This window comes from Hemitrygon akajei, chromosome 3 (genome assembly GCF_048418815.1).
Source record: "Hemitrygon akajei chromosome 3, sHemAka1.3, whole genome shotgun sequence".
Taxonomy (NCBI): Eukaryota; Metazoa; Chordata; class Chondrichthyes; order Myliobatiformes; family Dasyatidae; genus Hemitrygon; species Hemitrygon akajei.
Window position 1 is genome coordinate 27,208,572 of NC_133126.1, and position 23,615 is coordinate 27,232,186.

At 44.8% G+C, this 23,615-nt stretch overlaps 1 protein-coding gene across 3 annotated transcripts in view; it reads right to left on the reverse strand.

The window, feature by feature from the left end:
• The window catches only part of ccdc88c (coiled-coil domain containing 88C), a 240,256-nt gene that overhangs the window by 210,262 nt on the left and 6,379 nt on the right, over positions 1 to 23,615 (reverse strand). The window contains exon 1 of one of the 3 annotated variants that reach the window (XM_073039399.1): positions 17,826 to 18,280. The exons of 1 other annotated variant lie outside the window; for it this stretch is intronic. In XM_073039399.1, coding sequence (XP_072895500.1) covers positions 17,826 to 17,905 — 80 coding nt within the window. In that variant the 5' untranslated portion in view covers positions 17,906 to 18,280. Of the gene's footprint in view, positions 1 to 17,825; positions 18,281 to 23,615 lie in introns of those variants that run through there. One more of the 3 variants, XM_073039400.1, reaches the window with a different exon arrangement.

Below are 23,615 nucleotides of genomic sequence, written 5' to 3' on the forward strand. Positions count from 1 at the left end.
AGTGCAAAGGGTGAGCAGTTTCAAATTCCTGGGTGTCAGTATCTCTGAAGACCTATCCTGTGCCCAACATGCTGAGGCAATCCCGAAGAAGGCACTCCAGAGGCTATATTTCATTAAGAGTTTGAGGAGATTCGGTATCGCAAATCTCTGCCTCAAGCATTTTAACTGGTTGCATCACCACCTGGTATGAAGACGGGAGGCTCCAACGCTCGACGCAAAAGCTGCAGAGAGTTTATAAACTCAGCCAGGCCCATCATGGCACCTGCCTCTCCACCAGCAAGGGCATCTTCAACAGGTGATGTCCCAAAAGATGGCATGTGTCATCAGTAAGGAGTTCTACTACCCAGGATGTGCCTTCCTCTCATTACTACCATCAGGGAGGAGGTACAGGAACCTGAAGATACACAGTCTCCCCTCCACCTTCAGAGTACTATAGTAACACATAGAACATGCTGGAGTCACTCTGCACGTCAAGCAGTATCTAAGGAAAGGAATAAATATTCAATATTCTGGGCCGAGATCCTTCATCAGGACTGAAGTATTATAGTACTGTGCTGTTCTGTTGCCACAATAACAACAAATTTCATGACACGTGTCAGTGATAATGAACCCGATTGTGATTGTCACTATCTATCATGTGTCCCATTCTCTTCAATCAACGGCCGAAGATTTGGAGGGGGAGCTAGGGAAAAGACTGCACCTTCAAAGACTGGGAACTTGTAGGATTACAAAGCTAGGACACGAGGCTCAAATACACAGAGTAATGGGCTCTGTCTAATACATCACAGACAGACCCCTCCCCACCATCAGTAGTATCTACAGGAGGCACTGCCTCAGAAAGGCAGCATCCATCAAAGTTTCCCACCATCCCGGCCAAGCCATCTTCTTGCAGCTACAATCGGGCAGGAGGTACAGAAGCCTGAAATCTGTGCTGCATTGTTAAGTTCCAGATACATCACCTCACATTCATTGACATTAAAATCCAGCTGCCACACATCTGCCCACTCCACCAGCCTATTTATATCCTGCTGCCGCTTTCCACTCATTATAATGCAAATTGTGTGTCGTTTTGCAAATTCAGAAATTGTTGCTTGCACTTCCAAGTCTAGGTTATTAAAGCAACAGTTCCAACTCTTAACCCCTGCAACACAGCATTACTGAATTTCCTCCTGTCCAAGAAACAAACTTTCACCATGCTCTGTTGTAAAGCCAACTTAGTATCCATTCTGTCCCTCTTGTGCCACGTGCTTCTGGTCTGCCGCCATGCCTATTGTACAAAACCTCATCTAAAACCCTGCAGAAGTACACTGCATTACCCTCAACAATTCCACACTGAGGATGAGTGAAGATGGTGCTCATGAAGGTGGTTGTAGCTTCGTGTTTTGGAGGCTTGCCCTGCACTTCTTTTAGTTCAGTAATAATCACAAACAAGAGAAAATGTGCAGATGCCGGAAATCCGAGCAACATACACAAAATGCTGGAGGAACTCACCAGGCCAGGTAGCATCAATGGAAAAAAGTACAGTCGACATTTTGGGCCAAAAGCCTTTGTCAACTGTACACTTTTCCTAGATGCTGCCTGGCCTGCTGAGTTCCTTCAGCATTTTGTGTGTGTTGTTCAGAAATAATACCTGGATTCTGTAAAATTGTTGAATGTCGTTTTTTTTGCTGCAAGTCATGCCTTGACCAATGGACCACAGCAAATTTCTACTACAAATATATATATAAATGTAAAATAAAGTTGATCCTTGAATTGATGCCTCACCTGAAAAGGTTATCAAACTGGCCACGGGCACAACCCTCCCCAACTCTGAGGGCCATTGGGAGCATGCCCTCTTTTTGTCACTAGCAAGGTACAGGTGCCTGGAGATTCACACTTGATGACTTATGAACAGTTTTTTTTCTCCTCTGTCGTCAGATTTCTGAATGGTCTATGAACCAACGAACACTAGCATCCTCCTTTTTTAAAAACGCACTGTGGATGTATTTCTGTAATTTGTTGTCAATTTTATGTCTTGCCCTGTATGACTGCTACAAAAAAGACATTTCACGCCATAAACACAAGAGATTCTGCCAATGCTGGAAGCGCGCGCGTGCGCATGCGCGCACACACACACACACACACCTCCCCCCCCCCCCCCTCAGGCAGCATCCATGGAGGGGAATAAGCAGTCAAATTTTTGGTCCAAGACCATTCAACAGGACTCCTCATACGTCAGTGAAAATAATTCTGATTCTGAATTTAACAGCTTCAAGCACTTTGATCAGGGAACTCCCATTCTAAAAAGACAATCTGAAAAGTGTGTGGAAAAAAATGTACCCTGTTGGCAACACGCACAAAATGCTGGTGGAACGCAGCAGGCCAGGCAGCATCTATAGGAAGAAGTACAGTCGAGGTTTCAGGCCGAGACCCTTCGTCTCCTCATCTCCATTCTAAATCTACTCCTCCGAATCTTGAGGCTCTGTCCCCTAGTTAGTCCTGACGAAGGGTTTTGGCCCGAAACATCGATAGCACTTCTCCCTATAGATGCTGCCTGGCCTGCTGCGTTCCACCAGTATTTTGTGCGTGTTGCTTGAATTTCCAGCATCTGCAGATTTCCTCGTGTTTGCCCTGTTGGCACCACCAGCATTTACCCTTCCCCCTCCCATCCACCAATCACCCTAAAACTGAAAGTCATGCTCAGAACAATCACTTGGATGGGTTTGAAGTCACATATGGTAACTGGCTTACTGTCGCGTAAACAGTGAAAAGCTTTGTTTGGCATGCCATCCGTACAGAACAATCCTTCAGAACATCAGGCAGCATCCATGAAAATGAAGAAACAGTCGATGTTTCAAGCTGACTTTTTAAGGACTGGAAAGGAAGGGAGAAGATGCCAAAATAAAAAGATGGTGGGAGGCAAAGAGAGTTAGCTAAAAGGTGCAGAGGGGGAGCAGTGAGAGAGGGTTTCACTGAGCACCCAAAGAAATTTAAGCCTTTTTCAGGATAGGCATCCCTCAAAGAGATTTTACAGTGGAGCAGCAAATCACAAACACATGAGGTTCTGCAGATGCTGGAAATCCAAAGCAACACACACAAAATGCTGGAGGAACTCAGCAGATCAGGTAGCATCTAAGGAAATGAGCTGACTGTTGAATTTTCAAGCCGAGTACCTTCTTCAGGACTGGGGAGAAAGGGGGAAGATGACAGAGTAAAAAGGTTGGGAAGAGAATGTTACAGTTACAGAGAAAGTGCAGTCCAGGCAGTGTAGATACTCCTCACTAAAGCACATTTTTTTTTAGCACAATCCAATGATTTGTCACTCAATAAATCATAAGTAAATTTTTAATGAATACCACGCATTGGAGATACCATGGTGGGATTTGAACTCACATCACCAGCTCAACGGTATAGCACTACAGACAGAAGTTCATTAACCATAATTTCTTTAGCCAGAGGGTGGTGAATCTGTGGAATTCATCACTACAGACAGCTGTGGAGGCCAAGTCACTCGGTATACTTAAAGTGGAGGTTGATGGGTTTTTCATTAGTCAGGGTGTCAAAGGTTGCGGGGAAAAGGCAGGAGAATGGGATTGAGAGGGAAAATAGAACAGCCATGATTGAATGGAGGGGCATACTCGATGGGCCAAATGGCCTATTTCTGCTCCTATGTCTTACCTCAATCTAACCCTTCAAAAATGTTATACCAAAACAAATTAAAACAGCCTGGGGTCATCTCAAGGGTTAAAAATTAAAGCTTCCTGGGCACCATTCACTTGGTGTTTTGACACATCAGTAGTCAGTGCACTCAGTCCTGTTCCCCTGCAGACATTAATTACTGAAAGGTGTTGACATAGATAGGCAACTGCATACACGTATGAAATTAAACTGACAGAAGCTGAGTCTGCTATCAGCTGTCAGTATGCCTGAGGAACAGCTGCAGACACCAGTGCTAACTAGTGTTAGAAGAGACTGGAAGGGCATTGTTCTACCGAGGCCAGTCTGTGTTAATGCCTCATCTAATTGGGAACTCGATTATCCACTGCTCCTTCGACGAGGCTCCCTGCAACCCCAACCCCCACGTTGCAAGTGTCCCCCGGTAATGAGTCTGGGCAGAAGGAGCTCCCATTGAAGTTCATTAAATCACAGTCATACCAAGTCATGGTCAGCCCTGATTCAACCAGTAGCACACTCACCTCTGGCTCAGACTGTGGGTTTGAGACTCACGCCAGAGAGATGGGAACATAGATAAGCACAATGGTCTTATTAAAGGCATCAAAGGTTTACTGGGAGAAGGCAGGAAAATGGGGTTGAATGGGTTAATAAATCAGCCATGATGGAATGGCAGAGCAGACCTGATGGGCTGAATGGCCTAATTCTGCTCCTTTGGTTCAGCAACAGCTACTTTCCCACAAACACCAGGTTTCTGAACCGATCTGTACAACCCAAACCCTACCTCAGCAACAGAACTCAACCGACCTCCTCTTGGACCACCTTGGACTAGTCCTCAGTTGTGTATTTGCTTTCCTTTGCAATAAGGTCTTGGTTTTCCACAGGTTTCCCTGTCACTGTACGGTATTCTGCGTATAATTTATATATTCTGTGTATTCTCTTCATCTATATGACTGTGCTGCTGCAAGTTCTTTATTATATCTGTGCCTCAAAATCATATTTATCATAAAACCATAAGACATAAGAGCACAATTAGGCCATTCAGCCCATTCAATCATGGCTGATTTATTTTCCCCCTCAATCCTATCCTCCTGCCTTCTCCCTGTAACCTTTGATACCCTTACAAATTGAGAACCTATCAACATTCCCTTGAAGCACAGTAGTGTAGTGGTTAGCACAATGCTTTACAGTACCAGCGTCCTGGGTTCAATTCCCACTACTGCCTGTAAGGAGCTTGCATGTTTTCCCTGTGACAGCATGGGCTTCCTCCGGGTGCTCCGGTTTCCTCCCACAAAGACATGCCAGTTAAGTTGTCCCGTGATTAGGCTAGAGTTAAGATTGGGGGATTACTGGGTGGTGTGGCTCAAAGGGCTGGAAAGCCTACTCTGTGCTTTATGCAAATAAATAAATAAATATATCCAATGACTTGGACTACACAACCATCTGTGACAATGAATTCTACAGATTCACCACCCTCTAGCTAAAGAAATTCCTCCTTAGCGCTGTTCTAAATGGACATCCTTGTATTCTGAGGCCGTGCCCTCTGGTCTGGCACTCTCCCACTATTGGAAACATCACCTCCACGTCCGCCCTATCCTGGCTTTGCATTATTTGGGAAGTTTCAGGGAGATTCCGTCCCGACCCCGATTCTTCTAAACTTCACACTGACGTGTGCTGTGAAACTTGCTGTTTTGAGGCATCAGTACAATGAAGCGCTTAAAAATTACTATAAATTACAAAAATAAACACTTAAATATGCAAATAATGAGGTAGTGTTCTTGGACCATTCAGAAATCTGCTGGCAGAGGGTAAGAAGCAGTTCCCAAAACTTTAGGTGTGGTTCACCTCACCACAGATGTGCACGTGACAATCTCAACAACTTGACAATTTTTGCAGGCACAAACAATTCTTTATTCATCTTCCATCGTTCCCCCGCACCCATTCTAGTCACTGGGGCTGTTATCAGCTGAACTTCCATGCTTCCCGTCTGCTTGGATAGAACGCAGAACAGTACAGAATAGGGACAGGCCCTTCAGCCCGCAACATCATGTGGAGTGGCTGTTGTGCATCTTTGTGCATTGTGCCCCACTCAGCGCATGTCTACTAAACACAGCAAGGCATCTGTGCAGTGGAATTGCCACCCGGTGTTTTTAAATGACAGTTTTACAGTGGATTGGATGGAAGACAAAACTGTTCTAAATTCAAGTGTTCAGATGTCCAGGGAGAACAAAGAAGAGTACAGCAATGTGGTAACCTCCTCCAAGATCAATCAAACCGTTTCCATTCATCTATGTGCTTACCGAAGAGTATCTTAAACGTCCCTAGTATATCTGCTTCTACCACTATCCCTGCAGTGCATTCCACAAATCTACTAATCTGTGTTTTAAAAAACCTACCTTTGACATCTTCCCCATCTTTTCCTCCCAGCACCTCCTTATAAAAGCCATTTCCACCCTGGGAAAAGTCTCTGGTTGTCCAACGAATCTATGTCTCCTTGTGCACCCCTATCATGCCACCTCTCATCCTCCTTCACTCCAGAGAGAAAAGCCCTAGTTCACAAGACATGCTCTCTAATCCAGGGCACCTGAACAGCAAGACGAGATGGACTCAACCTCACAATATACCTCATCGTGGTCTTGCTCCTTACTGCTTACAATTTCTCTGTGACTGCAACACCTCATTCTGCATTGCTTCCCTTGTACTACCTCAATGCACTGTTGTAATGAAATGATCTGCATGACTGGGACACGAAACAAAGTTTTTCACTTGGAACACACTGCAATAATAAACCAATTTGCCAACCATCTCTCTACCCTTTGTATCAGCGGTTAACTTTAAATATAAAGCAACAAATTTTATGGCAACACTACAAACGTATCGCTATCTCGTTTAAAATGATCAATAAATCAACTGTGCTTTGGACTTTGGATGGGAAGTCGAGTTCAGTACTGGCTGAAATCGGAAGGTCTCTCAGTGAGACTGAACCTTGCACTAGCCTCTCAGCACAGCATGTGACTGTGAGGGTCTAGAAAAACAGTTCAATATGGAGTAGATGGGTCAAAGGGCCTGCTTTGTGCTGTCGTGTTCTATAACATCAGAATCAGGTTTATTTTCTCTGATAGGTCTTGAATTTGCGACGGCAGCACACCATAATACAATAAGAAATATAACAAGTATTGGAAAAATAGAGCCAGATAGCGAGGCAGTGCTCATGGGCCGCTCAGAAATCTGAAGGTGGGGAGAAAGCAGCTCAACCTAAAAAGTTGAGTGTGCATTTTCAAACTTCTAGTTGGTATTATCGAGAAGAGGACAAGTCCTGGATGCTGAGGGTTCTAATAACAGAGACCACCTTCTTGATGCACTGTCTTTTGGAGATGGTTGTCTCCACACCCCCATGCACCCACCTTCCTCCTCAACTGGGCTCAACTATCACGTACCAGCTTGTACTCCTTCCCCTCCCCTCACCTCCTTATTCTAGGCCTTTCCTTTCCGATTCTGATGAAGGGTCTCGGCCCAAAATGTTGACTGCTTATTCTCCTCCGCAGATGCCGCCTGACTTGCTGAGTTCCTTCAGCATGCTGCGTGAGGCTGTTTGACAATGACCAAAACAATCTGCATATGATTTTTGGCATTTCTGAACCTTGGGAGCTGTAGTTTGGTCTGTCAAAGCCCGCAGTGTTCTTCAGCTTAGAAATCATTCGATGACAAGCAGGAATATATTACTGCATTGAACCAACCAGCAAAACCCTAACTCACTCCAGTTTAGCAATAATTTGATCACATTGCACCAAAATTGGGTTTGTTTTTTATTCTAACTGTGATCTTTCTTGTAAAGATTGTGTATAACTTGTTTCTCTGTGAATGTTGCTGACATGCATTGATGCTGCAGCAAGAAAGTTTCTCAATACCCCTGTACTTGTGCACATGACAGTAAACTCGACTATGATGTTCTGCTAATATCTGGTGATTTGGAAGCTGATCCCAGGACATTTGGCCTCAGTCTATCCCCTGAGCCTTACAGGGCCGTGTGATAATCACAGCTCCCTTGATGAGTTTTGGCCAAAGCAACAGATGACTGAAATATAATTTCCTTCTTTTTGTCTTGTACTCCCTAACATACAAGCCAACATTTCCTGCGACCTCCCCTCCCCACCCTGCTTTTTCTTTGAAACTCTGTTATAGCTTCTCGTGACGTACGCACACAGAAGCCCAGATCTGCCAAGATCACACAAAATACTCCGAGACGTGAAGTGTAGGACTTGATAACTAATCCTCTGGACAGGCTGCGGTGGATGGCCTCGATTCAAATCACTAGACAACAGCCATTAATTCTCTAAACAGCTCAGCGAATTGCTAACCAGTCTGAGGATCAGAGCCATGTCCCCCCCCCAAAAAAACTGACAATAAACCCCTTGTACTTCTCACCAACATTATTTACAGAGCCGTTCCCAGCAAATAAACCCGCCATTTACACAAACAACAAAACGAATCCTTCTATAGTCACACAGAGAAAGTTCACTTCCAATGAGGTTAATCGGAATATTTGTGTTTACATTGCCAAATTTGGTAGAGGCAGATTCATTAGGGACAGTTAAGAGGCTGCTACATGGATGAAAGAGAAATGGGGAGGGGGGTTATGTGGTGGGGGAAGGGAGTAGGTTAAAAGGTGAGCATAATATCGTGGGCTGAAAGGCCTGTACTGTTCCACGTTGTATGCGAGCTGTGAGCTGAACCAGTGACCCCACAGCTGTTAAGAGGAACAGGTAGAGTGGACAGACAGAAACATTTCACAGAGAGCATAATTTTAAGATGATTGGAGAAAAGCAATGGGGGGGGGGGGGGAAGAGGAGGAGAGAGAGGGTTGGGTGTGTGGAACGAGCTGCCAGCGGTGGTGACAGAGGAAGATACGTCAGGGACATTTGGGAAGCTTTTAGATAGGCACGTGGATGAAGGAAAAATGGGGAAAATGGGGGGCTATGTAGGAGGGGAGGGCTAGCTGGATCTTGTAGCAAGTTAAAAGGTCAGCAAAATATCGTAGGCAAATTGACCTGCACTGTTCAATGAAAAATTTCAAACTGCACTTCACTCAACACTCAAAGTGCTGGATGAACTCAGCAGGCCAGGCAGCATCTAGGAAAAGAGTACAGTCGATGTTTTGGGCCGAAACCCTTCAACAGTCCAGCCAAAGGGTCTCGGCCCGAAATGTCGACTGTACTCTTTCCCATAGATGCCACCAGGCCTGCTGAGTTCCTCCAGCATTTTGTGTGTGCTGCTCGGATTTCCAGCATCCGCAGAATTTCTTTTGTTTCTTCACTGACAGTAACGGCTTCAGAATGCTCCAAGTTCGTAAACGACAAACACTACAGAAATGCAGTATCTTACTAAAATTTTGACAGTACATGGACAGACCAAGGAGGGACAGTGCATTACTTAGCCCCACACCGGGCAATATAGCTGTTCACGTAGAGGGGGAATTAGCAGAGATCATCAAGGAGGCTGAGGGGGTGACAGATTGGACATAGAGAGAGGTAGTTACACCCACGGTGCAGGTTACAGGAGACCGGGTGACAGACAACAGGGGTAAGGGGTTAAACAGCAAGTGCAGAGTACTCCTGTGGCCATCCCCCTCAACAACTGTCACGGGTGGGGTGACCTAACAGAAGAAAATCACAGCAGTCGGGTCTCTGGTACTGAGTCTGACTCTGTGACTCAGAAGGGAAGGGTACAGAAGAGATGAGCTGTGGCAAATAGGGGAATTGTTACTTAGGGGAACAGAAAGGAGATTCTGCGGATGAGAACGAGTTGCTGGATGTTATGTTGCCTCCTGGGTGCCTGGGTCTGGGATATCTCGAATCGAGTCCTCAGCCTTCTTTAAGTGAACAGCCAGAGGTCATGGTCCATTCTGTGTAGGTACCAATGACATGGGTAGGACAAGTGACAAGGTTCTGCAAATTGAGTTCAGGGAGTTTGGTGGCAAGTTAAAGGACAGCACCTCCAACTTGTGATCTCACGATTGCTACCTGTGCCACACGCTCATGAGGCCAGTAACAGGAAGATTATACAGTTTAACACATAGCTGAGGAGGAAGGTGTCTGAATTTTGGATTATTAGGCTCTCTTCCAGGGAGCCATACAGAAGAGACAGTTTGCACCTGAACTGGATGGAGACTAATGTGATGGGGAATGGGAACCAGAGTGCCAGAACAGATAGTGGAGAGGTTGTGAAGACAAATGTTGTTAAGACCTCAAACAAAATCAGGAATCATGAGGTTGAGAATGGTGCAACTAATGACTGTGTAATAACACAGAGACACCTATGACTAGGAGGCTAAGTACAGCCCAACACCATATTCAATTTTACTGTTGTGGGCTGTAACAAAGAGGACGATGAATCAGCATACATGAAGGAGACAGAAAATTTGGTCATGACAACAACCTTTCACTCAATGCAGCAAGACCAAGCAACTGATTGCAGACTTCAGGAGAGGGCCAGCAACTTTAAGAGTGTTACTATTTCAAAGGAACTGGCCCGGACTCAGCATGTAAATGTAACTGTGAAGAAAGCACGACAGCACCTCTAATTCCTTAGGAGTCTGTGTAGATTAGGTATGACATGAAAAACGTTGATAGATGTGTAGTGGAGAGTGTACTGGCCAGCCTGTCATGGAATCACCAACGTCCTTAAATGGAAAACTCTACAAAAGGTAGAGGATTTGGCCCAGTACATCATGGGTAAAACCCTCTTAAATATTGAGCACATCTACATGATACATTGCCGTAGAAAAGCAGCATCCATTATCCAAGATCCTTACCACCCAGGCCGTGTTCTTTTCTCTCTGCTGCCATCAGATAACAGGTACAAGATCCTCAGGACTCGCACCACCAGATTCAAGAACAGTTACTACCTCTCAACTATCAGGCTCTTGAACAAAAGGGGATAACTACACCCACCTGTCTATCCATTGAGATGTTCCCACAACCAATAATCTCACTTTAAGGACTCTTTATCTTGTTATTTCATGTTCTCATTATTTACTGCTATTTATTTGTATTTGCAGTTTGTTGTCTTCTGCACTCTGGTTGATCTTTCTTTGATCCCTTTATAGTTACTATTCTAAAGAGTTGCTGAGTATGCCTGTAGGAAAATGAATCTCAGGGTTGTATATGGTGTCATGTATGTACTCTGATAATAAAATTTAGTTTGAACTTTAATGTTCTGAGCTGCATCTATTTCAATGCAAGAAGTATTGTAGGAAAGGCAGATGAGCTCAGGGCATGGATCAACACCTGGAATTATGACACTGTAGCCATTAATGAGACTTGGTTATAGAAGGGACAGGACTGGGTAGCTCAATATTCCAAGACTCCATTGTTTAGAGTGGGCTCCAAGGCCGCTACCATCGTCCCCGTGCCGAAGAAGTCTTCAGTGTCCTGCCTAAATGACTACCGTCCCGTTGCACTCACATCCATCATCGTGAAGTGTTTTGAGAGACTCATCATGAGGCATATCAAGACCCTACTGCCCCCTCACTGGACCCCCTGCAGTTTGCGTACCATCCCAACCGCTCAACAGACAATGCCATTGCCATCACCCTCCACCTAGCCCTAACCCACCTGGACAAAAAAGACACGTACGTTCGAATGCTGTTCACAGACTTCAGTTCAGCATTCAACACAATCATCCCTCAGAAAATGATCGGAAAGCTGAGCCTACCAGGCCTGAACACCTCCCTCTGCAACTGGATCCTAGACTTCCTGACTGGGAGACCTCAGTCAGTCCGGATCGAAGGCAGCATCTCCAACACCATCACACTGATCACGGGGGGGCCCCCCAGGGCTGTGTGCTCAGTCCACTGCTGTTCACTCTGCTGACCCATGACTGTGCTGCAACACACAGCTCGAACCACATCATCAAGTTCACCGATGACACGACCGTGGTGTGTCTCATCAGCAAGAACGACGAGTCATCTTACAGAGAGGAGATGCAGCAGCTAACAGACTGATGAAGAGCCAACAACCTGTCTCTGAATGTGAACAAAAGAGATGGTTGTTGACTTTAGGAGGGCACAGAGCGACCACTCCCCACTGAACATCGATAGTTCCTCGGTAGAGATCGTTAAGAACACCAAATTTCTTGGTGTTCACCTGGCGGAGAATCTCACCTGGTCCCTCAACATCAGCTCCATAGCAAAGCAAGCCCAGCAGTGTCTCTACTTTCTGCGAAGGCTGAGGAAAGTCCATCTCCCACCCCCCATTTTCATCACATTCTACAGGGGTTGTATTGAGAGCATCCTGAGCAGCTGCATCACTGCCTGGTTTGGAAATTGCACCATCTCAGATCACAAGACCCTGCAGCGGGTAGTGAGGTCAGCTGAGAAGATCATCGGGGTCTCTCTTCCCGCTATTACGGACACGCTGCATCCGCAAAGCAAACAGCATTATGAAGGACCCCATGCACCCCTCATACAAACTTTTCTCCCTCCTGCCATCTGGGAAAAGGCACCGAAGCATTCGAGCTCTCATGACCAGACTATGTAACAGTTTCTTCCCCCAAGCCATCAGACTCCTCAATACCCAGAGCCTGGACTGACACCTTACTGCCCTATTGTCTTGTTTATTATTTATTGTAATGCCTGCACTGTTTTGTGCACTTTATGCAGTCCTGGGTAGGTCTGTAGTCTAGTGTATTTTTTTTCCTGTGTGTTGTTTTTTTACATAGTTCAGTCTAGTTTTTGTATTGTGTCATGTAACACCATGGTCCTGAAAAAACGTTGTCTCATTTTTACTATGTACTGTACCAGCAGTGACTTGACTTGAGGGATTATAGGGAGAGGGGTAGCTTTACTAGTCAGGGAAAATGTCATGGCAGTGCTCAGACAGGACAGACTGGAGAACTCGTCTAGTAAGGTTTTATGGGTGGAACTGAGGAACAATAAAGGTACGGCCAGGTTAATGTGTTAAGGGGGATATATTACAGACCACACGCCAATCTGCGAGATTTAGAGGAACAAATCTGCAGAGAAATCGCAGACTGTTGCAATCCCATACTATAAAAAGACGATGGGATAAAGTTTGTCAAATGCGCTAAGGGAAGTTTCCTTAGTCAGTATGCAGTAGTCCCAAAGAGAGAGTGGACGATCGTGGATCTGCTGTTAGGGAATGAGACAGGGCAGGGGACAGAGGTTGGTGTAGGGGAACACTTTGCACCTAGTGACCACAATGCCATTAGCTTCAAAGTAAATATGCAAAAAAGATAGGTCTGGTCCGTGGGTTGAGATTCTAAATTGGACAAAGGCCAATTTTGAAGGCATTAGAAATGATATAGCAATTGTGGATCGGGACAGGCTGTTTTCTGGCGAAGGTGGACTTTGTAAGTGGGAAGCTTCCAAATGAAATTTTGAGAGTACAAAAGCTTACATGTGCCTGACAGAATAAAAGGTAACAATAGCAAGTGTACGGATCTTTGGTTTTCAAGATATTGAGGCACAGGTTAAGAAAAAAAGGAGGTGCATAGCAGGTAGGAACAAATGTGGTGCTTATGGAGTACAAGAAATGCAAGAGAACACTGAAAGAAAGAAAGCAGGAGAGCTAAAAGAAGGCATGAGGTTGCTCTAGCAGACAAGATTAAAGAGAATCTTAAGGGATTCTACACATATGTTAAGAGTAAAAGGATTGCAAGGAACAAAATTATTTCTCTGGAAAATCAGAATGGTAATCCATACATGGAGCCAAAAGGGGAGATCCTGAATGGATTTTCTTTTCTGTCTGTATGTACTTGGGAGATGGACACAGAGTCTAAAGAACTGAGGCAAAACAACAGCGAGGTCATGGACCCTAAACAGTTCACAGAGGGTGGATAAATCCCCAGGGCCTGACAAGGTGTTCCCTTGGACCCGGTGGGAGGCAAGGGCAGAAATTGCAGGGGCTCTAGCAGAGACATTTAATCACCCTTAGTGACAGGTGAGGATCGGAGGATAGCTAATGTTGCTCTGCTATTTAAGAAAGGCTCTAAAAATAAACCAGGAAATTGTAGGCCACTGAGCCTGAAATCAGTATTGGAAAGTATTCTAAAGGTCCAGGAAAAAATGAGTATTTGGATGGTCAGGGACTGATTAGGGATAGTCAGCATGGCTTTGTGTGTGATAGGTCATGTCTACCAGGAAAGTGGATGAAAGCAAGGCAGTGGATAGCGTCCACGTGGACTTTAGCAAGGCATTTGACAAGGTTCTGCATGTGAGGTTGGTCAAGAAGTTTCAGTCACTCAGCATTCAAGATGAGGTAGTAAATTGGATCAGGAGAAGCCAGAGAGTGGCAGTAAATGGCTGCTTCTTCGACTGGAGGCCCATGACTAGTGAAGTCCCACAGGGATCAGCACTGAATCTATTGTTGTTTGTCATCTATATCAACAATCTAGGTGATAATGTGGTTAACCAGATCAGCCAATTTGTGTTGACAAGATTGGGGGTGTAGGGGACAGCAAGGAAGACTATCAGAGCTTGCAGTGGGATCTGAACGAGGGAGAAAAATAGCTGAAAAATGGCAGGTGGAATTTAATGCAGACAAGGGCGAAGTTTTGCACTTCGGTAGGAGGCTACATAGCAGGGTAGGTCTTACACAGTGAACGGTAGGGCACTGAGGAGTGTGGTAGAGCAAAGGGACCTGGAAATACAGGTCCATAATTAATTGAAAACGGTGTCACAGGTTGATAGGGTCATAAGGAAACCTTTTGACACATTGGCCTTCATAAATCAAAGTACTGAGTATAGGAATGAGGTGTTATGTTGAAGTTGTATAAAATGTTGGTGAGGCCTAATTTGGAGTATTTTGTGTCGTTTTGGTCACCTACCTACAAGAAAAAAACAATACAGAGAAAATTCACAAGGATGTTGCCAGGTCTGGAGGACCTGAGTTACAAGGAAAGATTGATTAGGATTTTATTCCTTGGAACGTAGAAAATGGGAGGAGATTTGTTAAAGGTCTACAAAATCATGAAGGGTATAGATAGGGTAAATGCAAGCAGGCTTTTTCCACTGAGATTGGGTGGGACTACAATCAGAGGTCTTGGATTAGGGGTGAAAGGTGAAATGTTTAAGGGGAACACGAGAGGAATCTTCTTTACTCGGAGGGTCGTGAGAGTGTGGAACCAACTGCCAGCGTAAGTGGTGCACGCGAGCTTGATTTCAATGTTTAAGAGAAGTTTGGATAGGTACATGGATGGGAGGGGTATGAGGGCTATGCTCTAGGTGCAAGTTAATGGGACTAGACAGTTTAAATGGTTCAGCATGGACCAAAGGGCCTGTTTTTGTCCTGTACTCTTCTGTGACTCTGTTAACATTAGCTTTACTTGCCACGTATATATTGAAACATACAGTGAAATGCATCACTTGCATCAACGACCACTGCAGCTCAAGGATGTGCCCACAAGTGTTGCACTTCTGGTGGCAACATAGCACGCCCACAAATCACTAATCCTAACCTGTACGTCTTTGGAATGCTGGAGGAAACCAGAGCATTCACAGAAAACCCACAGTCATAGGGAGAATTTACAAACTCCTTACAGTGAATTGAATGCATCAGGGAATTGAACCCTGATCTTCCGATCTATAAAGCATCATGCTAGCTGCTACATTGCTGTGACTCCAAATATTTCAAATTGGTACTGGAATTGATTTAATATCAGAACTCGCACCACTCAAGCCCCTCTTTACATTGGTGAAATGGCAGTGGGAACTGCGAGCATTTTCAAACTCCTAGGAGGGCACATCTCATACAACCTCTCACAGTCCCAGAACGCATCCTACAGTCAGGAAAGTTCACCAATGCCCCTGCTTTCTGAGGAGGTTGAAGAGAGCTGGACTAAACACATCTATACTCATAACAACCTACAGATGCACAGTAGAGAGCATCCAACCACACTGCAGTGGACAGGAAGGCTGTGCAACGGGTCGTCAAAACTGCCCAACGCATAACCACACCAGCCTACCCACCATCAAGGACATGTATACAGAAAGGTGTTGGTTAAAGGGCCAGTAACATCACGAAGGATCCCACCCACCCTGCTCATGGACAGTCTGTCCCACTCACGTCAGGGAGGAGGCTACATAGCATCTACACCAGGACCATCAGACTCAAAAAGTTACTTTCCCTAAGCAGTAAGGCTGATCAACACCTCCATCACTAACCCACCCTCCACCACTACTTCTATCATTTCCTGTCAGTCACCTTATACACTCACGTGCCTAGTGTCACTTTATGGACATACAATCAATCTATGCATGCAAGCTACCTTACATATATATATTTATTGTGTTTATTATTGTGTCCTTTATTTTATTGTGCTGCATCAGAAGTGGAGTAACAATTACTGTATTTCGTTCCCCTTTACACTTGACACAAAAGAATTTTGAATCTGTTGTCACATGTACCAAGATACAGTGAAAAGCTTGTCTTGCATACTGTTCATACACATCAGATCACTGAGCTAGAATGAGTTAAGTAACAATTCTGAATAAAATGTAAAGGCTACTGAAGTATAGTGAAGTAAAAATAAAATGCAAAATTATAATAAGATGGATCATGAGGCCAAGAGTTGGGGGAGTGGGAGAAGAGAGCAGAGGTCTTTAATTATACCAGCTACTTTGCTGAGGAAGCGAGAAGGATCGACCATGGAAAAGGGAGTCCATGGAGAGGAGGCTAGTTTCCATAATGTGCGGAGCTATGCCTACAACGCTCTGCAATTTCTTGTAGTCAAGTGCAGAGCAGTGGTCGTACCATTCCATCATGCGTCTAGACAAAATACTTTATATGATGCATTGATAAAAATTGGTAAGAGTTGATAGGGACATGCCAAATTCTTTAGTCTCTTGAGGAAGGAGAAGCATTGATAAAGAGGGAGGAGGGCACAGTGAGATTTCTACCCAAAATAGTAGAGGGTGAATTCAAACACTCTTTCTCGGGCATATCCCACCAGGTAGATATCGTCATAAAGACAGCTTTTGGCACACTGGCCTTCAGAAATCAGAGTTTTCAGCACAGGAATTGGGATATGATGTTGAAGTTGCACAAGACATTGGAGAAGCCCATTTTGGAGTACAGGAAAAATGACAAAAAGATTGACAGAGTACAGAGAAAATTTACAAGGATGTTATGTTGCTGGGATTTGAGGACCTAAGTTATAGGAAATTGTTGAACAGGTTGACCAGATTTTATTCCCTGGTGTGTAGTGAATGAGGGGAGTTTTGAAAGAGGTATACAAAATTAGAAAGGGTATAGTTAGGGTAATTGCAAGCAGGTTTTCTGCTCTGACGTGGGGGTGGGGAGACTAGGATGAGAGTCAAGAAGTTTAGGGTGAAAGGCAAAATACTTAATGGGAACCTGAAGGTGAACTTCTTCATTCAAAGGGTGGTGCTTGAGTGAAACGAGCTGCCAGTGGAAGTGATGGAAGCAGGTTTGGCTGCAAGATTTAAGAGATGTTTGGATAAGTACATGTATGGGAGGAGTATGGAGGGCAATGGTCTAGGTGTGTTGATGGGACTAAGCAGAATAACAGTTCAGCACAGCCAAGATGGGCCTGTATCCATGCAGTATCGCTCTATGGCTACCCAGCCTCCCAGTAAAGTGTCTTGGTGAGAGTCAAGCTTTCACATAGAGCGAATACTGGTAAAAGCACACTCATCTTGCAGGCTCCTCATTGCCAAGATGGAGCTGCAAGATGTTAGCGCTTTGTGATCTTGTGGTTAGAGCTTTGTGATCTTGTGGTTTGCAATTGAACCCAAAATACTTTTTATCAGTTAGAGCCAGACCAATAAGTTCAATCATGTCTACTTAAATGTAAAAGATCCCAGACTTCTGGGAAGTCCCATGCAAAAAAAAAATCCAAACCCTTCAGAACAAGCACCAAAGTAGTCAGCAGCAGTAGAAGGCCCACAAGACATTCTGCAAAGTTATTTCTTAACCTTGTTCCACCTCAATGATTTGAGGTGTGTGGACAAGTTTTTCTCCCTGTTAGTACATGTGCTCTCCTATCAGATTTCTTCTTAAGCCCTTCACTACTTCCACCTATCACCTCCCAGCTTCTAACTCAAGCTGCTTCCTCCACCCACAAGAGATTCTGCAGGTTGGGTGAAACTAGAACTAGAAGTCATAGGGGTTAAGGGTGAAAGGTGAAATACTTACAGAGATGGAGTTAAGATGGCGCTAAACGGTGACTCCTTTGCTTGCATCTTCAGAAGCAGCTCTATTTCCATCTTCAACATCTGTATTTTTCACTTTCAGGTTTCTTTGGAAGACCCTGACCTGGAGTTACACACTGATTTTGGTTCTTTGCAGGAATGGGACCTGTTCTCAGGGTTTTAGGACCAGCCGTTGTTCAGCACGTCAAGGGGTTGGCCTGAGAGGCGGCCTAGTCTTCAGAAGCCTAAGATCTCGGGGCTCTGGAGATGGGCGGATTGAGGGTCGGTGTCATGGCAGGAGACTCGTGTGTCTTCGAGTAGGCCGGAAACATTTCGCTGTGGGCCTTTGCAATTTTCTGGCACAGAGCTCGTAAAAAGCGATGAAATGGACTTTTTAACATCGGAAACCAGCGGATTGGTGTTATGTCTCCTGCACACTGTGAAAATGGGGGACACCTCCCTCTCCCTTATTAGGGAGAGAGAGAACCTGTGGGTTGCCGAATGCCAGATGAATTGCGATGGTCTCTGGGGTAACTGCAAGGCCTGTGTCTTTGCTATCACTTAGCTCACACTTGTGCTCAGTAGGGGCTGCACTTTTTGTTTTGCCGGTGGGGGGAGGAAGGATTGTTGCTTGCTGCTGCCTGCATGCAGGAGGGGGAGCTGGGGGGGGGGGGGGGGGTGCTTTGGGCCTCTCACGTTTAAATGTTGTTCATTCTTTGGGGCACTTCTCTGTTTTTGTGGAAGTTTTGCAAAGAAAAAGCATTTCAGGATGTATATTGTATACATTTCTCTGATATTAAATGGAATCTTTGAACATAAAGGTGGCCTTCTTCACTCGGGGGTGGGGGGGGGGTGTGAGTGTGGAAGTGGTGGGTGCAGGTCGTGCTGCAACACTTAAGAGATATTTGGATAAGTACATGGAGGGGAGGGGTATGGAAGGTTATGGTGGAAATAGTGAGGGACTTAAAGGAGGAGGAATCTGATAGGAGAGGACATGTACCAAGAGAAAAAGAAAAAGATCAAGATAAAACAATAACATTGCAGTTACAGAGAAAGTGCAGTACAGATAGACAATAAGGTGCAAGATGATAACGAGGTAAATTGTGAGGTCAAGAACACGAGGTTCTGCAGATGCTGGGAATCCAGAGCAACACAAACAAAATGCTGGAGGACTCAGAAAGTCAGGCAGCATCTGTGGAAGGGAATAAACCGTCAAAGTTGTGAGTTGAAATCCTTCATCAGGACCGGAAAGGAAGGGGGCAGAAGCCAGAATAAGGTGGAAAGAGGGAAAGGTGGCAGGTGGTAGGAAAGATGGGTGGGTGAGGAGGGTAAGTAAAGTGAGAAGCTGGTAAGTCATCGGTGGAAAAGGGACAGGCTGAAGGAGGGGCACCAGAGGGAGGTGATGGGCAGGTAAGCAGAAGAAAACAGGTGAGAGGGTAACCAGAATGGGAATGGGAAAAGAGAGGAGGAGGAGCAGGGAGAAATTACCAGAAGGGTGAGAAAATGTTGTTCCCACAGTCCTCCATGCAGGTTCACCAGGCCTTTAGGGCAGTCTAAAGATGGCCCTAAGAGGGGAGGCAGAATGGAGATTGGAAAGAGTGGGAAGGAGGAAAGGGAAAATGACCAGAACTTTGAGAAATTGATGTCCATGCCATCAGGTTGGTGGCTACCCAGACAGAATATCGAGGTGTTGCTCCTCCAGCTTGAGTGTGGTCTCATTGTGGCAGGAGAGTATTTAATCACTGCAAGAACCATTGTTCTGGTGTAGCTGCCATTCCACAGCACAGTGTTTACTCCAGATGATGACAATCGCTGACTGGTTTAGAATGACAGGACAAACATGATTCACTACAACCGTGCCAGTTCTCGGAAAGATCTCTCCAGCTACCTCACTTCTTGATCCTGTTGCACTTATGTAGCACACAAAACAAAAGCTTTTCACTGTATCACAGTACATCGGGATGAAGGGGCCCTCAGGACCCACACCACCAAGTTCGGGAACAGTTATTACCCCTCAACCATCAGGCTCTTGAACCAGTGGTGATAACTCCACTTGCCCCACCACAGAACTGTTCCTACATCCTACGGACTCACTTTTCAAGGACTTTTCATCTCATGTTCTCGATATTTATTTTCCTTTTGTAGTTGCACAGCTTGTTACCTTTTGCACATTGACTATTTGCATTTCAGGGTCCTATATGGTGACATATAGGTACTTTGATAATAAATATACAATTAACTTCTGAACTTTGAAGTAGTTAACTGGATTCACCGTTACCTTAACGAGTAAGAGTGTTAGTAGATGGTTGTCTCCCTGAATGGAGGCCCAGTGGTGTGCCGCAGTTAAGAGGCAGGTTTAAATGCAACATTTAAGAAAAGATTGTTAGGTACGTGGTTGAGAGGGGTAATGAGGGCCATGGTCCGGGTACAAGAAGATGGGACTAGGCAGAAAACCAGGTTGACACAGACCAGATAGAGTGAAGAGCCAGTTTCTGCATGTCGTGTTCTACGACCATACAGATGGAATTAGGCTATTCAGCCCATCAATTCTGCTCTGCCATTCAACCATGATATGTGACAATAACAAAGAGATACAAAGAGCATAATCACAGCGTCACGTAGTGTTGAAACAGGCCCTTCACCCATCATGTTCACAGACTAACAAGCATCCATTTACACTCATTCCATTTTACTTTATTCTCTTTACATCCGCATCAACCTCCTCTAACTCTCACCCACACAATACATCATAGTTTTCTGCATTAAATTCCATCTAACACACTTGGGCCTATTCCACCCTAACGATATGCTGTCGAAAAGATCACAAAGCCATGCTGACTAACCCTAATTAGCCCACGTTTTGCCAAATGCTCGAGACCCTGTCTCTAAGATATCGATCATGTTATTAATGTACCTGCCTCAACCGTTTCCTCAAGCAGTCAGCTCCAATTACTAACTCTGTAAAAAAAAAATTGTCCCTCAGGTTCTTATTAGATTGCACTTAATTAAACCTCTGTCCTCTAGGTCTTAAATATCTAACTAGTTGTATCACCACTTGGTATGGAGGGGCCACTGCACAGGATCACAAGAAGCTATACAAAGCTGCAAACCTGGTCAGCACTATTATGGGCACTAGCTTGCCCAGCATCAGGAACATCTTCAAAAGGCGATGCCTCAAAATGCTGCATTCATCACTGAGGACTCCCAACACCCAGGACATGCACCTTTCTTATTGTTACCATCAGGGAGAAGATACAGGAGCTTGAAGACGCATACTCAATGCTTCACCAACAGCTTCTTCCCCTCTGCCAACAGATTATATTTTTTTTTCTCTTATTGTAATTTATAAGATATTCATGTCTTGCACTGTACACTGCTGAAAAACAACAAGTTCCGCAACATATGCCAGTGATAGTAAACTTGGTTCTGATCCTAATTCCCCAACCCTGGGAAAAAGACTGAGTGAATTCATGCTACCTCGGGCCCTTGTGATTTTATACACCTCTGTAAGATTACACACTCAGTCTCCTATGCTCCAATGAATAAAGTCCGATCTTGCCCAACTTCTCTATAGCTCAGTCAGTCCCTCTGGTCAGGAAAAAGCCTTTCACTACATTGCTTTGCCAAATTTCTATCTTTGCTTTTCCATGGGTTTCAGTCTTGCTGGCAAGCCTACCGTACATACAAACACACTGACAAGCACTTTTTGGAAGTCCAAATACCTCACAACAAAACTGTTACTTTTTCAAAAAGTCTGACCAAAATTGGGACACAATGAACCACTTTCCCTTTCATTGTATGTTGCCAGACCAGAAACATTAAACCAGAGAGATTTAAAGGGCACATGGAGGGCAAGTTTATTCTCTCCCCCCCCCCCCACAAGGAGGGGGGGGTCATAAACACCACAGATTCTGCAAATGCTGGGAATCCGGAGTAACACAATCAAAATGCTGGTAGAACTCAGCAGGTCAGGCAGCATCTACGGAAAGGAATAAACAGTCGATGTTTCAGGCCAAGACACTTCATCAGGACTCATGAAGGGTCTGAACCTAATGAAGGATCTTGGCCCAAAACATCGACTGTTTATTCCTCTATAGATGCTGCCTGACCTGCTGAGGGGGTGGTGGGTACAGGGAATGAACTGCTAGAGGTAGAGGTGAGTGCGATTACAACTTTTAAACGACATTTGGACAAGTACTGTACATGCTTAGGTAGGATTTCGAGTGATATGGACCAAATGAAGACAAACAGGACTGAATAGTGGACAACTTGACTAGCATGGAGATGATGGGCTGAAGAGACTGTATGAATATGCTGATTGAAATCAAAGCAGATTGAACCTTCATCAACTGGATGCTACAAATCTCATGACCAGTGATTTACCTCTGATGTCCCGGCTGACAGTCATTCTTCAACCAACACCACCAAAATAGACCATCTGATCACCAACAGGTTACCGCCGTGGGAGTTAGCCTTGTACCAAACACCATTCCGCCCATCGTACAGGAATGACCGGTAGATCGTACAAGGTGTACGCATAAGAATATGGCAAAATAAGAGTAGGCAATTTGGCCCCTCAAACCTGACCCACCATTCAATACGACCACGGCTGACCAGTCCCAACCCTCAACCCCTCTTCTGTGCCAGTTTCTCATCGCCCTCACTTCCCCGCTCTTTCAAAACAATTTCTACATTCACATCAGACTCCCTGGATCACCTGGGATCTCTCCACAAGAGAGAATTCCAGAGGTTCGCCAGCCTCTGCGAGAAGTTCCTGCCGCAGTTACTCTGAAAGTGCTCCCAAAGTATGGTTGGGTCAAGGGCTCCAGGATTAAGATGGACTGGCGATACATTTCCAAGTCAGGATGATGCGCAATTCGGAGGGATGGTGGGATCTCCTGCACGTAGAGAGCATGTCTTGTGAGGATAGGTTGAGCAAGCTAGGGCTTTTCTCTTTGAAGAGAAAGAGAGACGAGTTGGTAGAGGTGTACAAGATGATAAGAGGCCAAGATCAAGTGGACAGCCAGAAACATTTTCCCAGGGTGGAAGTGGCTAACACAAAGGTGCAGCTGCCTACAGCAACGAATTCCAGAGATTCACTGGCTAAAGAAATTTCTCCTCATCTCCCTCCTAAATTGACATTCTTCTATTCTGAGGCTGCGTCCTCTGGTCTTAGACTCCCTCATCATAGGAAACATCACCTCCACATCCACTCTATCAACAGCTTTTGACATTCGATAGGCTTCAATGAGTTCTATGTTCCATAATTCAGAAGCAAGATAGCTCCAAATGCAAGTTAGTCTTCAATGAGAAGCTCCCAGTATACACCTCAAAGGATAAGCAAACAACTTGCCAAAATTTCAAACAGCCAAGCATGCAAAATTAGAGAAATCCAGATTTTTATGATCAACAACAACTGTTTGGTCTCATTTGCCAAGGTTTCTGTCAACGCTCAAACACAAGCAATGACTGTGGTTGTGATGATCATATTCTGGACTCTTGATTTGTTCCCAATTAGATAAATTAGACAAGAGGTTAATGAGAGGATTCCTAGCAGTGTGGAGGAACAGAGGAACTTTGAGGTCCACATCCATATAATTCTCAAATTTGCCATGCAGGTTGATAGGGTTGGTAATAAGATGTACGGTGTGTTGGCCTTCATTAGTCAAGGCAATTGAGTTCAAGAGCAGCTCTATAAAACCCTGGCTAGATCACACGGTGAATAACCACCAGGAGTAAGATATGTTAAAGTGCCGGGGTTGATTGTATTAATGTATTTAAGTAAACTACTTAA